At 39.0% G+C, this 15,682-nt stretch overlaps 1 protein-coding gene across 5 annotated transcripts in view; it reads right to left on the bottom strand.

Annotated features, from left to right (window-relative positions):
- Positions 1-665: 665 nt before the first annotated feature.
- The window catches only part of pacc1 (proton activated chloride channel 1), a 52,807-nt gene continuing 37,790 nt past the window's right edge, over positions 666-15,682 (bottom strand). Inside the window, exons 7-10 of one of the 5 annotated variants that reach the window (XR_006312525.2) lie at positions 13,830-13,937; positions 10,416-13,393; positions 8,056-8,211; positions 666-1,382 (exon numbers count right to left, since the gene is read on the bottom strand). Coding sequence is in view for 1 of the 5 variants with exons in the window: in XM_043695866.2 (XP_043551801.1) it covers positions 13,232-13,393; positions 13,830-13,937 (270 nt within the window). In the remaining 4 variants the exon portion in view is untranslated. Of the gene's footprint in view, positions 1,383-8,055; positions 8,212-9,188; positions 13,394-13,829; positions 13,938-15,682 lie in introns of those variants that run through there. The other 4 variants (XR_015758447.1, XR_015758446.1, XR_015758445.1 and 1 more) reach the window with 4 other exon arrangements.

Raw genomic sequence — 15,682 nt, 5'->3', positions numbered from 1 at the left:
GCAAGAAAAGGCCACTTAAATCATTCCTATGCCAGCTTTCTGAGCATTTTGATTTGGTGCCTAAACTCCTGCCTTTTCACATAACCCTGATTGGTTATTTGAATAGCAATAGTGTCTCAAATGAACCTGCCTCCACCTCACTTCCAGGTTATGCCTTCCATTTCTCAACTACTGGCTGTGTGGGGGAAAAAAAAGTTTCTCATTTCACATTTACCACTTTTGCAAAACATTTTAGAACTGTGCCTTCTGGTTTTCAATCATATTGCAAACCAGAGCTTTTTTCATATCTGATAATACTATTTGTGATTTTAAAAACTTCTATTAGTTCTTCTCTCAAGCTTCTTTGCAGGGGAAAGAATTCTGATTTTGTTTTATTTAATATCTTTTCTCATAACTGAAGTTTCTTGTACCTGGAAATATTATCATAAACCTCTTCTGTATTCTCTCCAATATGTTCACAAGCTTCCCAAAGTTCAGTGCCCAAAACTCTACACATACTCCAGGTAAGGTCTAATCAGTGTCCTATAAAGGTTCAGCATAGCTTCCTTGCTCTTGTATTTTATGCCCCTATTAATGAAGCCTGGAATATTGCATACTTTTTTAAACCTGTCCTGCCAGAAATAATGGTTTATGCACATATACACACAGATCTCTCTGCTCCCCAACACATTTCAGAATCATACTCTTTATTTTATGCTGTCACAGTCTTTACACAATGGTACAAAGAATATAGTGTTTCTCTTTTTTTCTCTATTTCTTTGATATGGGCTGAAATGGAAAAAAAAAATTAAAAGCATGGATTGTTGAAGGATTGCTTTACTTTTTAAAAAGCAAGAAACCTGACACTCATTGCAAGTTTTGTTTATATGGCTGCTTGTTCAAGCAGTAGTGGAAGTCTAGTTTACAAGCAAGCTGGAGCTAAGGGGTGTGTCCAAATAGAGTTTTGGCTAGCAACAAGTAGGTGATTGGTCCCTGAACTGGTAACCACTTACTGACATAAGGCTTTCTGCCTACCATCTAGTTGAAATGTTCCCAGGTAGTTGAAGAGCCTGGAGCCTGTGAATGTTTTGGCAGATGTAATCAGATCTCAGCAAAGCAGGATCTGTCTTTTGTTCTGCAGTAAAATCATCTCAAACCTGAAGATGGCAGGAGGCACAGGGAAATAAACTGCTAACGAATGAAAATATCTGGAGAATGAGTAGCAGCGTCTGGATCAGCACAAATCATCTTCGCAAACCTTGTAGCCAAAGACCACTGAACTGTCTTCCCAGTGTTTTCCTGAAATCACATTATGGATCGTGGCAATCCTTAATTTGGTAGCCAGTCAGTTGAAGTATACAAAAACAGAAATTACTGGAGAAACTCTGCAGATCTGGCAAAATCTGTGGAGAGAAAACAGAGTTCACATTGAGTCCAGTGATCCTCGTTCAGAATATTGTGGTCTTGGGTTTAATTTCAAAATTCTCATTTTTTTTGTACGATCTTTCAATGTTACTTCATTTTCAAAGAAAGATCCGGCTTACTTTAAAGGCTTTTTGGAGGTCTGAGATCTACTTGTTCCTCAGTTATGTGATAAACTGTACTTTAACTAATCCAAACACACTTGTACTGGCACAAGTTACTTTGCTTTCAAAGTAACTGGTAGCAGTGCAAAAGTGATGGAATTTGCTTTCTTTAAAAATTAGATGTCTTTGTGTAACAGATCTCCTTTGAGTTACAAAACAAAAAGCACAACTGATTAATTCTCTGCAACAAAACAGTGAAACTTGTGTTTTTTTCCAATTTATATTTCCAAATTAAAATATCTGTAGCCTTTATATCATGCTTGAATGCAGTCAACACATCTTCAGCAATGTTACTTTCTTTCCTTGTATAATCACGTCTGTATTCTATGAAGGCTTTTATGCTGCCCCTTAGTGGCATAACTTTCAGATGTGGGATTCGTTGAATGATATTAAACTCCCCCTCATATTGGTTCTGATCCTTGATAATTTTTATGTATCAGATTCTTATTACATGACATGAGGTAACATTTTCTCTACAATAAGACCAGCATTATTTTCAGTAATTGGCATGAACAGAATCTTATAGGGATGTGATAGAATTATGCAAAAAGTTTCAATGTCCTGATCAACTTGCTTGGGGATTTATAGGTTGTTCAAAACTTTAATGAGGTGATTTGAGATATTAATAATATTCATATTTCTCTTACCAACTATGTGAACAAACTAACCATTGAGAATTCTTGTCGTGGAAGTCAGTACAGGCACCTGGTGCCTTCTGTTGGCTGCGACTAGCCTTTAAGTTACTCAGCACAGAATAATATCTCGCAGCACAATCTGTCCACTGATGTTGGAATCCAATATGGCCAACCCCTCCCAGCAAGTTGCAATGCTGCTGTATTGCATCCAGGATCAGGCTGCATGATTTGGTATAGCAATGAAAGGCAAGGCAGGGAAGCTAAGTGAGCAGTCCTGAGGTGCAGCCTATACCTGGATGCAATACTGCTGCAGCTTGTAATGTGGGTCTTTGCTTCCTAAATAGCCTGCAAGTGGATGGAAAATCCACTGCATGGACAGCAAGCCAACAGGTTCCACAGAGGGCAGTCTGGGGAGTAATGGCGGTGGGGGCTGCAGAAAGGGAATCACCATTTTGAGGTAGTGCCACAGTATTTGTAAGTGGAAATGGTAAAGCATGGATGGGAATAAGGTAATGCAAGTTGGAGGGCTTGTCCACAATCAGGAGCAACTTGATTTCGGGGCAGGACAGGGTGACCACATTTGGTTCAGTTACCTTGGATGCTGCCTGACCTGCTGCACTTTTCCAGCAACACATTTTCAGCTCTGATCTCCAGCATCTGCAGTCCTCACTTTCTCCTCAGTTACCTCATGCCAGGGTTGTTGGGGAAAAGGTTAGCAGGTGAAGGCTCATTCAGACAAGTGGGGATCTGGGCATATGCAAAGTCCAGAGAGCTCACAGGGCCATTTGGATTTAGGTCTACACTTACAGGCAGAGGCTGGAATCCACTGGCTGATGAGCACACACTGTCATCTTCAATTGTACATAATGGGAAAGACAATGGCTGAGATCACACTGAGTGGACAGAATAAGTGACTTGACTTGTGAAGGAGGGGCATGCAATTCCCACCACTATGTTTGGCCTTTAAAGAGGAAACAAAATTCCATACAACTACACAGTACAGAACACAGACCTGTGGATCCCTCATCCCCGGGGAATCATAAAGCCTTGGCTGTTTGTTGAGGTCCACATACTGCCGTACACTTCATTCACTCTGACACTTTTTGATATAGATGCTAGGGAAAGATTAAAGATGCTTGAGCATCAAGGACAATAGTTTCAGCATATCCCAAAGCATATAAGTCTTTGTTTATCTTCCACATGCAACAGTAAAGCTCTAAATACTCAATGCATGGTGTATCTTGTATGGACATGAAGCTAGGCATCATGGTGGCACAGTTACATTCAGAGCTATGCAGAGTTGAACAAATGGATGTAGTGCAAAAACAATCAGATCTGTACAAACATGGTACTTCCAATACAGTGCACTGTCACCTATGTCATCAAAGTTCCAGTCCTGTTCTTCTATGTACATGTGGATGAAGTTCCTGATTACTGACACTGCTGCCTGAGGCTGAGCATATGTTTAAACTCCAACAGCTCTCTAAATGCCAGTGGCCTGGTCATTTATTCCTCTACTAGCTCCACAGCCGAAGCACGGACGTGCTCACTAGATTCTGCTGTCAAAACTGTAAGGCTGATATCCCCGTTGTACTGTCAGTATCTGAGCAGGTAAAGGATGCAGGAAGCCTATGCTTCAACCTGAAGCCTCTATACTCAGCCTTATTGTAGTTGGCTTCTGATATAATATGCTGCTTCTCTGCAAGGTTTATGAACATCCTGCAATCCTAGCGATACCGCTAACACAAAAGGGAGAGAAGATGTCAGTGCCAGTAGTTACAAATGGTATACAATGGTAGCCAGGTGGACAGAGGATGCGCATCAATGATATCCTCAAGGCCTCATTGGTGAAGTGCGGCATTCCCATCGATATCTGGGAATCACTGCCCAAGACCACCCAAAGTGAAGGAGGAGCATCCGAGAAGGCATTGAGCACCTTGAGACTTACTGTCAGGAAAATGCGGAAGCCAGGTGAAAACAGCATGCCCCACCCACCTCTTCCCACAACCAATTCTGCCCCGAGTATAAGAGTTTACAGCAGCCACATTGTTCTGTAAAGCCACCGACAGACTCGCCCTGCAAGTGGAAGAGAGTCACTCTTATCTGTGAAGGACCGCCAATAATGATGAGACGTGAATCGCTTGGCAACTCCACAGCAGTAGTTCTGGTCTTCTCCTGCGAGGGATGGTTTCTCTCCTTGTGCAGGGTGAAGATTCCGATGTCAGGTACCCCTCCATCCTTCCAGGCCCTATCTGTCCTCTTGTTAGCTGTCTTCTCCTTGAATAGGAGAAAGGGAGGGATTGAATGAGCAGAATGTCAGGAAGTGGCACTGCTATTGGTGCTGGTGCAGGTGGTTAAGAAGTGATGAGGTCTTCCAAGGAAATGAGTAGGTAGTGCAGATAGCAGGTAGGGTTCCTAGTCTGGGTGGCTGGGGAAGGGGGAAGCAAGTGAGAGCAGACATTGCATGCAAAAGTGAGAGTGTATTAGTGTGAGCCTTGGCAGGAGGTGGGCACATAAACAGAAATAGGATGAGAGTGAGAGCACAGAGAGGAGTGTAGTACTTACCTTGTGGAGTGGGAAAGGTCACTGACCTTGCAGCGCTGCTAGGCATTCCTCCACAATGTGGAGTCCACGTTGACCTGGGTGGCAGAGTCTGGTCTCATGGCCTCTGATACTAGACCACCGGAAAGTTAGTACTGCACCATCCCCTTCACCAGGTTCATGAGAAATTTTGAAAATTAACTTGCTATGTGCAAATAATGGCATTTTTGATTTTCAGGGAGAGGTAGGCACCAAAGAGAGTGGAGTGTATTATTTCCCCCTCAAACTCTATCTTGATTTAATCCCGGCCCTGCCTTTCACTGTTTGATCATGCAGCAATGCCCTCTGAGAAGGGCACTGCTAGTCACTGGCCACTTGGGTGTTTCCTTTCTCCCTGGTGGTGGAAATTGAATACAGATTTGCACACCTGTTGTCTTTCACTGTCTCTCACACCTGCACACACACAACATGGGTAACAAAACAAAAAGCATTTTTGATAGTTAAAACCCTGAAATGAATTAAAACAAACTGCTTTGATCTACTGACACTATAATCTGTTGAACATCCATAACAGCATTGTTCCAACTATTATCAAAATATCATGACAGCTTCAAACACATGGGAGTTATGAATTGATTGTGTCCTGCTTAATTGCTTAGACTGACTGATTTGCCTGTTTCTGGATTCCATTTAGATTTCTAAAGCTGTTTGTAAATCTTTTGATCACCAATAATAAGTTTGGGGATTTAGAAATATATCCAGAAGCTTTAAAACTCTGCTTTTAATTGGCAAATTTTAAAATCATTTTGAACAAGAGTCGGCATCATATTTATTTATTAGCCAAATATATTCTCTTAGATGAATTATGGTCTTCAATTTAAGCTTCAAACCTTTGAATGTCTGATTGTTTCAAAGCACAAACTGAATCTTATTAAAAATCAAGAGGCTCGAAAATCCTTTTTTCTTTTGATGAAATGAATTACCAGATATCAAAAATTGTTTTTTTCTCAAAATGCAATGCTAAAAGTGCAATTTATTAACTTTCATGTACAATGAGGTATTGGTAAATAGCCGACATGTTCAGACTTTTGTCTGACTGGAACTCCTTCCCTAACTTCTCTCCTTTCCACTAAGGCACTCCTGAAAACTTACCTTTTTGATCAACGTTTAATCAATTTATCTAATGCCTCTATGCGGTTTTGATATTGAATGTTTGCTTCATTACACTTCTGTGAATTACCTTGGTTTTTTTTAAAACTGTAATTGTTCTATTGCTGTCGAATAAGCTGGGACAGTTAAGAAACCTAAATGTTTATCTTCTCCTAAACTGGTTTACAATAGTTTGTAGGCTTGTACTTAGAATCACACAAAATAAAACTATTCAACATACTTTGATCATCCAGCTCTTTGGAAAGAACTGTCCAATTAGTCTCACTTCATTGCTCCTTCCCCAAAGACCTGCTTATAGGGGTTCCCAAATTACAAACATCTGACTTGTAAATGCTCGTAATTATGAATGTGGTTTCATATGTGATTATAGTTTTAGTGTCCTGACATTTGAACATTTCCCATACCTACAAACAGTGCAGAACAGAATCTGTTTGCAATCCCAGCACTGCCTGTATTTATCCTTTTCCAATATTTATCCAAATCCCTTTTTGAAAATTCCAATGGAATTTGCTTCTCCAACCCTTTCAGGTAGTGCATTCTGGTTATAACAAGTTACTGCACAAAGAAACAATATTTTAATTTCCTTGTTGAATTTTTGGCAAATAAATTTCTTTCTTTTGATGCTGACATTACTGACCGTCTAGATTAGTAAAAAATGATTTCACTATCATGCAACCTTCATAATTTTGAAAACATCTATAAAATATTCCTACTCGCATTTGTCATCTCTCCACACAACTGCAATAGCAACTTCACACTCCCTCAATAGCACCATACTGATAAATCTCTTCTGCACTCCCCAAGGCTTTGACATTCTTTTGAGTGTGGGGAATCCACAATCGGGCACAATGCTTTATGATTCACTGGTTAGGCCTCAGCTAAAGTTTACCATTACTTTCCTTGTTCCCTACTTCCACTGATGAAACTAAAGTATTGTATTTTTTTAAACATTATATTCAATATGACCTGCTGTATGATTTTGGAGTTCACTAATTTTAATTTGTAAGAACTAAGTCAATTCTAATTATAGACTAATTTGAGAGTCAATCCAAAAGCTTATTAGATTTAGTTATAATACCCATTCTGGATACAGATATGTTCTTGCAAGCTTTATAGAATTTATCATGTTTATCATAATAAGTACAAAAGAAATAATACTTAATAAAAATAGTGATTTTACAGTTTAACCAATTCAGGATACCAGTTCATGACAGCCATTAACTGGGCACAGATTTATTTTTCTATTCTCTCTTCAATTGTCTTTTTCTTGCATAGAGCTACCAAAACCAAGGTCTTATTGATCCTTGTTAACCTTCAACCACATTCCTGTCTTATAGATTGTGGACAAGCTCTACAAGAGAAAAGAGGTGGAGTACCACAGAATTTACAGTATGTGACTTGCTCTGCCGTTTACATGGCTGGTTCAGTTAAGTTGAGACAATGGCAATCCCCAGGATGTTGTGACTCAACAACAATAAAGCAGTTGAATGTCAAAGGAAGATGGATTTGCCCTTCTTGGCAATGATCATTAGTACTTGTGCGATGCACATGTTATTTGGATAGTGGTCATTGACCTGTAAATTCCATTTATGGGCAAAACTGACACACCAGTTAGAATTTCTACACTTTCTATGCTTTTTCATACTAAGAAACTATTTATGGATGCTTTGCTTATACTGATAAAATGTAAGCGTAGTTTAATTTAAGTTGTTGAGTTTCTTGGAATGGGGATAAACCGAATTGTCTGATATTCCTGAGGGGCCAATCACTTTGTTAATAAGTCATAAACTGTAAAAACTAAAATAAATTATCTTCTGATTTAACTTGTTGAATGCCCAAGTTGTCTGTAAGAAGAATTTATTAATATTAAAAGTTTGTTCAGTGTTTTATAACTCCGATTCCTGTTTTGTTCTCTTGGTACCTATAAATTGTCAAGTTCAATCCCTGAAGACAAAGTCTTTTGAACACTTCATATGTCACTATTAATTGTGCTGTTAGCGTGTTACAGATCATGCAGAGTTGCTGTGATAGTATGCACTTTATATGCATATTATGGTCTGGAGCTATGGATAGTGACTGTAGAGGCTCCAACTATCCTTGCATCAAAAAGATAACCTGGAATCTTTTCCAATCTTGCCACTTACCATTAACACATGTAGAGGGATTTGCAGCTTGATGCATCAGTCTGTTTAGCTACATTATGAATGCACATTCCTTGGCAACAGATCCTATAGTGGGACTCGCACCTGGAGCTTTTGACTGAGGTAAGGATGTGCCACTGTGCTACAAAAACTTTTTAGCTGCGAGAGAGGAAAAACATTATTTGATTATTTTCCCCTTTCTATTCATTGCAGATTCTGGGCCTGCAAATGAGATTATAATCTGCTGATTAGATTTCCTACAGCATGGAAACAGCCCTTTTGCTCAACAAGTTCACACTGACCCTCCGAAGAGTAGCCCACTCAGACCCATTCCCCTACTCTATTATTACCCCTGACTAATGCACCTAACACTATGGACAATTTAGCATAGCCAATTCACCTGACCTGCACATCTTTGGATTGTGGGAGGAGACCAGAGAACCCAGAGGAAACCCACATAGACACAGGGAGAATGTGCAAACTCCCCACACAGTCACCTGAGGTGGGAATTGAACTTGGGTCCCTGGCACTTGTGAGGCAGCAGTGTTAACCACTGAACCACCGTGCCACCCTATATATGTTAAAATTATTGAAAATATTCATTGACATCAGCCAAGAGTGCCTAAATTCTTACAGTGCAACAAGCTACAAAGACATTATACTTGGTGACAATCATCAACAATGTGCTAGTTGGATATGGAAGTAATCTTCTGAGATATCTCATATGCTTTGTAGTGAATAGCCTTGGACTATAGAGCTAACACAGTGCATGTGCACATTATCTGACTGGAAAACCATGCATATTACAGCATTGTTGCTTGGGCTTTACAATAACAGAAATTATGCGCTATGACCTTTCCCTGTACTGTGTATACTTTAATACATTGTTTGCAGCAACTTTTGACTAATACCATTTTCTCTTCAGTAATGGAAGGTGTCATTAATTTCCTATCCAGCAAAAACATAGATCCTGAATTTATCACTTTACTAACTGGAACAGAAAAATCATAAGATCAAATGTCAAGGATTAATAAATCATATCGAGACAGTTAAAAGGGAAAAGATGCATCATTGTACTGATATCCTTCAGTTTAACTCAATCACTCTTGAAAGATACTGGTGTCATATAAACATGATCCAAGAAACAGCTTCTTTATTAACTTCCAAACTTACATTTAAATTATACAAAAATATTTTAAAACATTGCAACTCAAAAAATCATTATCTCAAGAAACAAGTTTAATTAACTATTATAGTTAATAATGAATGTCAGACATCAACTTTATTTCAAATCTAATCCAGTGATCTGAAAGGGAAGAATTGAATTGGACACATTCAACATAAAGACCAACCAGTGTCACAACAAGTTAACCAATGATGCAATAAATCTGATGCTATCTCTGTTTGGATTATACTGAGACAACCCAGCTGCAATCTACAGGAAATCTTTTCACAATAACAGACAGTCCTGAAGATGTATTTTTTAGCTAGGCATTGTGGAAGAAATATTTCTAGCTTCATAAAAACAGTTTTGTCTTCTTCAAATTTCTGCATTTTACCAGGATTCCTTTTACCAAAAGTTGCATTTTAAAAATTGATTCATGGGACATGATCATTGCTGGCAATGCCAGTGTTCACGGACTATCCTTAATTGCCCTTGAAAAGGTGGCCACCTTTTTGAAATGCTGCAGTTATGTGCTGAAGATACTCCTACAACCTGCTGCTAAGTGCAAAGTTATAGGATTTTGACCCAATAATGATTTGGGAACAGCAATATATTTCTGAATCATTAAGTGTTTGACTTAGCGGGGATCTTGTATCTTGATTCATTTCAATGAATGAATAATTGTTGAATGTTTACCAGACTTAAATTATTATGGTGTTCTGTGCATTCAATACACATATCATGAAAAGGAAGGATCAAATGTATAGATAGAAAACTTGGGGGCTTATCATCTTTAGTAATAGGACATTTCAAGTGCTCATCTAAGTACTTCTTAAAGATTGTGAGGTTTCATGCCTCGATGAAAGTGGGTGTGTACTGGTAGTTCCAGCAGCACAAGTGTAGCCACTGAAGATCCTGGTTTGAGTTCTCCCCTGGATTTTTGGAAAAATGGACCGAGATATTTCTTGCCTCCATTGTAAAATGGACTGATCAAGTCCCAATGAATAGGTATGTATGGCATTAGGGTGATGGAGCAAAGATGGTAACTAGTCTTAACACTGGCCTTATTCTACCTCCTCCTATTCATTTAGGAAGTCACCTAGTATTCCAAAGTTTTTTTTCAAACTGGCAGGTGTTATAGAAATAATTCTTAAAGCTGACCCTTATGCTGCATGAGGTCGCCTGTGCTATCACTCACCTTGGGGTAGGCTTGCTGTTGCCACCATCCTCTGGTAGGATAGGGATCCATTGAGTTCATTGGGTCTGGTGTGATAAATGCAAAACCATTTACTAGTATAATGAGAAGAGGCGCTTGTGTTAAACATGATGTTGTTTTTTTTACAGGATAACAAATAATTGCACGTTACACTGCTATGATAGACATTGTCACAGAGCTGTTACAATGACTGCTGTAAACTGTTGTCACACCAAGTCAGAATGAATTATCATAGTGGATGGTGTTTAAGGCACTCCTCAGTATTAATTCTTTCAGACTCTTACACCCTTATACAAGAGTAGGTGTCAGAGATAACTAAAAGTTACTAAGCATGCCTACAAGGATTGTTTAAAATGTGAAATTCTCACCCAATCCAAGAAGGTCAGATGTGGTCTTCGGTGGAGGTTCTGAGAGTGTATGCTGGGGTCACAGACCTGTGGATTTTCAAGGTCCTTATTTATAAAAAACTACAGAAGAACAACAATCTATTTTAAGGAGTTTAGGTTCAATGTCACAATCACATTCTTTGCAAAACAAAATTTCAAATGAGAAGAAAATGTTGAATACTGAAAAATATTGAGTGCTTTCTCATTTACTTCATGACTTATTGCCTTAAGCACTTTGTGGTCAGTAGCAAACAAAGGCAGGAAGTAATCACATTTACATTTGCCCCTTGACTTACTGTGAGGTCTTGAACTGCAAGTAGCAGCAATTAGAATTCACTTCAACGAGCAATTGTGGAATCTTCTTCAGAACAACTGCAAATTTCCTGAGCCAAGACTGAGACAAACAGTGAAGGATTTGAAGTCACTTCCATGACTGGAAATGCAGAGAGATGGGAGTTGTAAGTTCATATCAGCAGCTGGAGGTGCCAGTTCCTTGTTCTATTCTACTCCTAGTTTCCAGAAGGTAGGTTGAGAGTTAGGAAAGGAATGAATAGCAGCGTAACTGTTTGACTCCTGTGATTTTCCAGTTGGTCCCATGTTTTCAGAGATGGTTGCGGTGATTTCTGGGGGGTGGATTAGCTTACTTGCCTAGTAGCAATCGCTTGGGAGTACTTGGTGGAGTGGAGACACCATTCCAAGCAGGCTTAGACACCTTCCTTCCCTGCCTCCATGCAGCAGCAGGCTGACCATTCAATACAAGTTAATCTTTTCACCTGCAGTTCCAGAGCCACGCACTATTCCTAGGTAAGAGGTTCGAAGACCGGTTCCCAGGTCTTTGCCAATGACATTCGAGGTTGGCCCTTCAAATAATGTCATGGTACACTTCCTTACATCTTCTCTACAGTGTTTATAGACTCTATAGATTATTATTGCAGCCATTTACCTTGGTAATTTTGACCATCTACCTATACTTATGACTGAAGTGCATCTCTAACTTACATGACAAGTTTCGATTTGACAGCACATCTTTCATAAAGACTTACCTCACACAGAGAAACAATCCACTAAATAAATTATTTTATCAAAATTCAAGTTAATAACTAAAACTTTTCTGTATCTGTACAACAATGAACACTAACTGCAATACTTTCAAGTTCAATATTGACCAGTGCATTAGAGATGATTACAAGCCCTCTCTACTACTCACAGCACTCTGAGATCCAAGCTAAAATATATCCCATTAAAGCACATTTAAAATTCAGGGTGCCATTTCCAAAATGCAGAATATGCTTGAAAATAAGAAATGTGAATAATTTTATAATATGTTATTCATTAAGTATCCATAGAAAACCTGCATGAATGTACTATATGCGGCTATGAAGAATACAAATACAAATCTCACGTAATATAAACTATATAAGATTGAACTTATTACAGGTGGAATCTCCCTTCTGGTCTTGGATACAACATTAAAGAGTTCAACTGTTCTAGTGCCACCTACAGTAGAAACACCATATTACACCTTTCACCAAAGAGCACACCACCCTTTTTAGTAATCACTTAAAGCAGTCATACTGATTCCTCAAGTAGACATAGCAGTGATATTTTTGTTATCAAATTATTTGATAACAATGAGCAAATGGCTCACTGAAGTGATGGTTAGATGCTCTATTTAGTTAAAGTTGGCAGTGATTTGGATTAAACCCAATTTACAGCACAACACAAAAAGTAATTGAAGATAATTTAAAAACCTATTTTCTACAAACAACAGTACCACAAGTACAGGGAGTACAGCGGCACTGAAAACATTAATTTAGTAACTGAACACATTTTGAAAAACAAAAACACCGTTACCAGGACCATTATGCTTCCAGGTGCTTCACGTTGTCCTCAGGCTGCGTGTCATAAACAACCACGATACTGAAATCAATCACTGATCAAGCAACAATAACTAGGACAACAGTTGTATAAATACCACATACTGAACTGAATTGTAAACCTCTTCTGTGAATCACCAAGAACATGTGGAATGTATGCCTTACATGACTATATCAGCCACAGTGAGCCACAATCTTAAAACTGACAGAATTAGAAAGTAACTCTGCTGTCAGAGATAGTATTATCTTGTTAAATAGCTTTCTTTTAAGTCTTTCTAATATCTCAGTAACAAACCGAGAATAAAGGTAATCAAACTGCTTGAGACTGAAGTTTCTAATGATTCTAATCCAGCTGTAACGTTTCTTGTTAATACTGACAGCCGTGGCCATATAATGTGTCTTTTCAAAGGTTTATACCTATCACAAATGAAATAAGAATGGCGTAGTCTTCAGTAACCTCGAACACATAGTTCCACACCCTGTTGACAAGGAGTGAATTTGAAGATCAGAACTACAGCCCTTCAAAGATCTTGGTTTAAGTCATTTGGTTCAATTCCTGGGCCTTGTGCTTTTTTTGCCTCTTTCTAATTTTGATCATCCACTTCACACTCAACTTTGCAAATTCTGCTGCCTTGAACAAAGCCAAGAAGACACCACAGAGGATAGCGATTGTGTTCCACGGATTGGCTGTGATTATCTGCAAACATTCAAAATCAAACAATTACCAAATATATTGGGATTTCTAATTAGCAAGTACCCCAGTTTGTACTTGATGTGTGCAATAATTAACTTTCTATAGAGTACTGTAAAATATATTGGTGGTATTCCACAAATGTGGAAGATTTACATCTCAAATACCACAGTCTCATGTCACAAGGATTTAGACAAACCATTACAGCTAACCATATTTTGTTTGTTCCATGATAATTTCAAGTTATTTCCTCTCCATTAATATTAAAAAATACAAAACTAAGTAAAAAGGAGGAAAAATGGTCAATGCCACTTGAGATGGTCAATAAATAGTGCAAGGCATTCCCTATTTTCCAGAAAGCTGCAGGGTCTCAATATTGTTGTTAGTGGACATTAATCCTATTAAAATGCAAAGGAATGCAGAGAACAATGAAAACACTTACATCACGGACTTCCTGAATGAAAGGATCCTTCCACTCAAATACGGCAAAGAACAATTGGTCAGTATGTTCAGAAACAGGCCGGTGGTCATTATATCGCACCAGAGTAGACTGTGAATAGTAAGAAAATAGTTTAGAAGCAAATATCAAAGGAATATCCATTCCCACAGATGTTTCAAAACATATTTAAAGTAGAACAGCATCAATCCAACTGGTTTTACTGGAATTCAACCTCAATGTCAGATGCCTAATCGAAGTAACGAGCGTACAAAATTACTCCTGAATCTTAAGTTATAAGCATTGCAATTAGATTAGATTCCCTACAGTGTGGAAACAGGCCCTTCAGGCCAACCAGTCCACACTGACCCTCCGAAGAGTAACCCACCCAGACCCATTTCCCTCTGACAAATGCACCTATCGCTATGGGCAATTTAGCACGGCCAATTCACCTGACCTGCACATCTTTGGATTGTGGGAGGAAACCCATGCAGACACAGGGAGAATGTGCAAACTCCACACAGACAGTAGCCCAAGCCTGGAATCAAACCTGGGACCATAGTGCTGTGAGGCAGCAGTGTTATCCACTGAGCCACCATGCCGCCCACATTATTTACGAACTCCACAGGTGTCAGCTTTGCTCAGTTGGTAATGCTCTCACTTCCTTCTGGTTTCAGACCTCATTCTAAAATGAGCACCTAGATTAGATCCATGGTTAAACATAGAATAGTAGAACAGTGCACGTGTCTGTCTAGATATTGCTATTGTATCTGCTTCTACCACCTCCTGGCAACTACCACCCTTTCTGTAAAAAAAACTTTCTTCACACATTTCCTTTAAACTTTTCTCCTCTCACCTTAAGCCTATGCTCGCCACTATTTGACATTTCCATCTTGGGAAAAAAAGACTCTGACTATCCACCTTCTCTATGCCTCTCATTCCTTTATTAGGTCACCCCTCAGCCTCCAGCTCTCTAGCAAAATCAATCCAAGTTTGTCCAATCTTTCCTTATAGCTAATTCACTCCAATCCAGGCAACATCCTGGTAAACATCTACTGCATCATCTCCAAAGCCTCCACATCCTTCCTATAAGGTGGGGACGGATTCTCTCAACTTTCTCTCCTCCAAAGTAAACAACCCAAATTTATTAAGCTCCATTCATAGCTCAGATACCATTCTGGTGAATCTCATCCATACTCCCTCCAGCGCAATCACATTCTTCCGATTGTGTGATGAACAGAACTACACACAGTATTCCAGCTGTGAACTGACCAAAGTTCAGTACAGCTCCAACATGACCTCCCTGCTCATATAATCTGTGTCATAACTGATAAAGGTTCTTAAACATTTTTGACTGAAAGTCCACTTTACAAACCTATAAGTTATCACGGACCATGATCTTGCCCAATGCTCCACAACTGCATAATCAACTCTCTCAGTAGTCATTCAGTTGTTGCAGGATATTTTAAAACACGAGTGTGATAAAATGTGAAACACGTTTGATTTAGTTTCAATCATTTTAACTCAATTTATAAATGAGCTATTAAGGTAGACAGCACCTTCAAAACTCATGACCACTTCCATCTAGAAAGACATGGGCAGGAGATTTATGAGAAGATCACCACCTGCAAGTTCCTCTCCAAACCACTCATCACCCTCACTTGGGAATATATCACTGTTCCTTCACTGTCACTGGGTCAAAATTTGGGAATTCCCTCCCTAAGGGCATTGCAAAGCAACAAACAGCACGTGGGCTGCAGCAGTTCAAGAAGGCAGCTCATCAGCATCTCAACAGCAATCAGGGATGGGCAATAAATGCTGTTCCACTCAATGATGCAGAGGTCTCACAAGTAAATAAA

Source organism: Chiloscyllium plagiosum, unplaced genomic scaffold (genome assembly GCF_037043375.1).
Source record: "Chiloscyllium plagiosum isolate Xiang-an unplaced genomic scaffold, Cpla_swu_hap1 HiC_scaffold_10, whole genome shotgun sequence".
Classification (NCBI taxonomy): domain Eukaryota; kingdom Metazoa; phylum Chordata; class Chondrichthyes; order Orectolobiformes; family Hemiscylliidae; genus Chiloscyllium; species Chiloscyllium plagiosum.
This window is presented reverse-complemented; position numbering and strand designations above follow the sequence as displayed.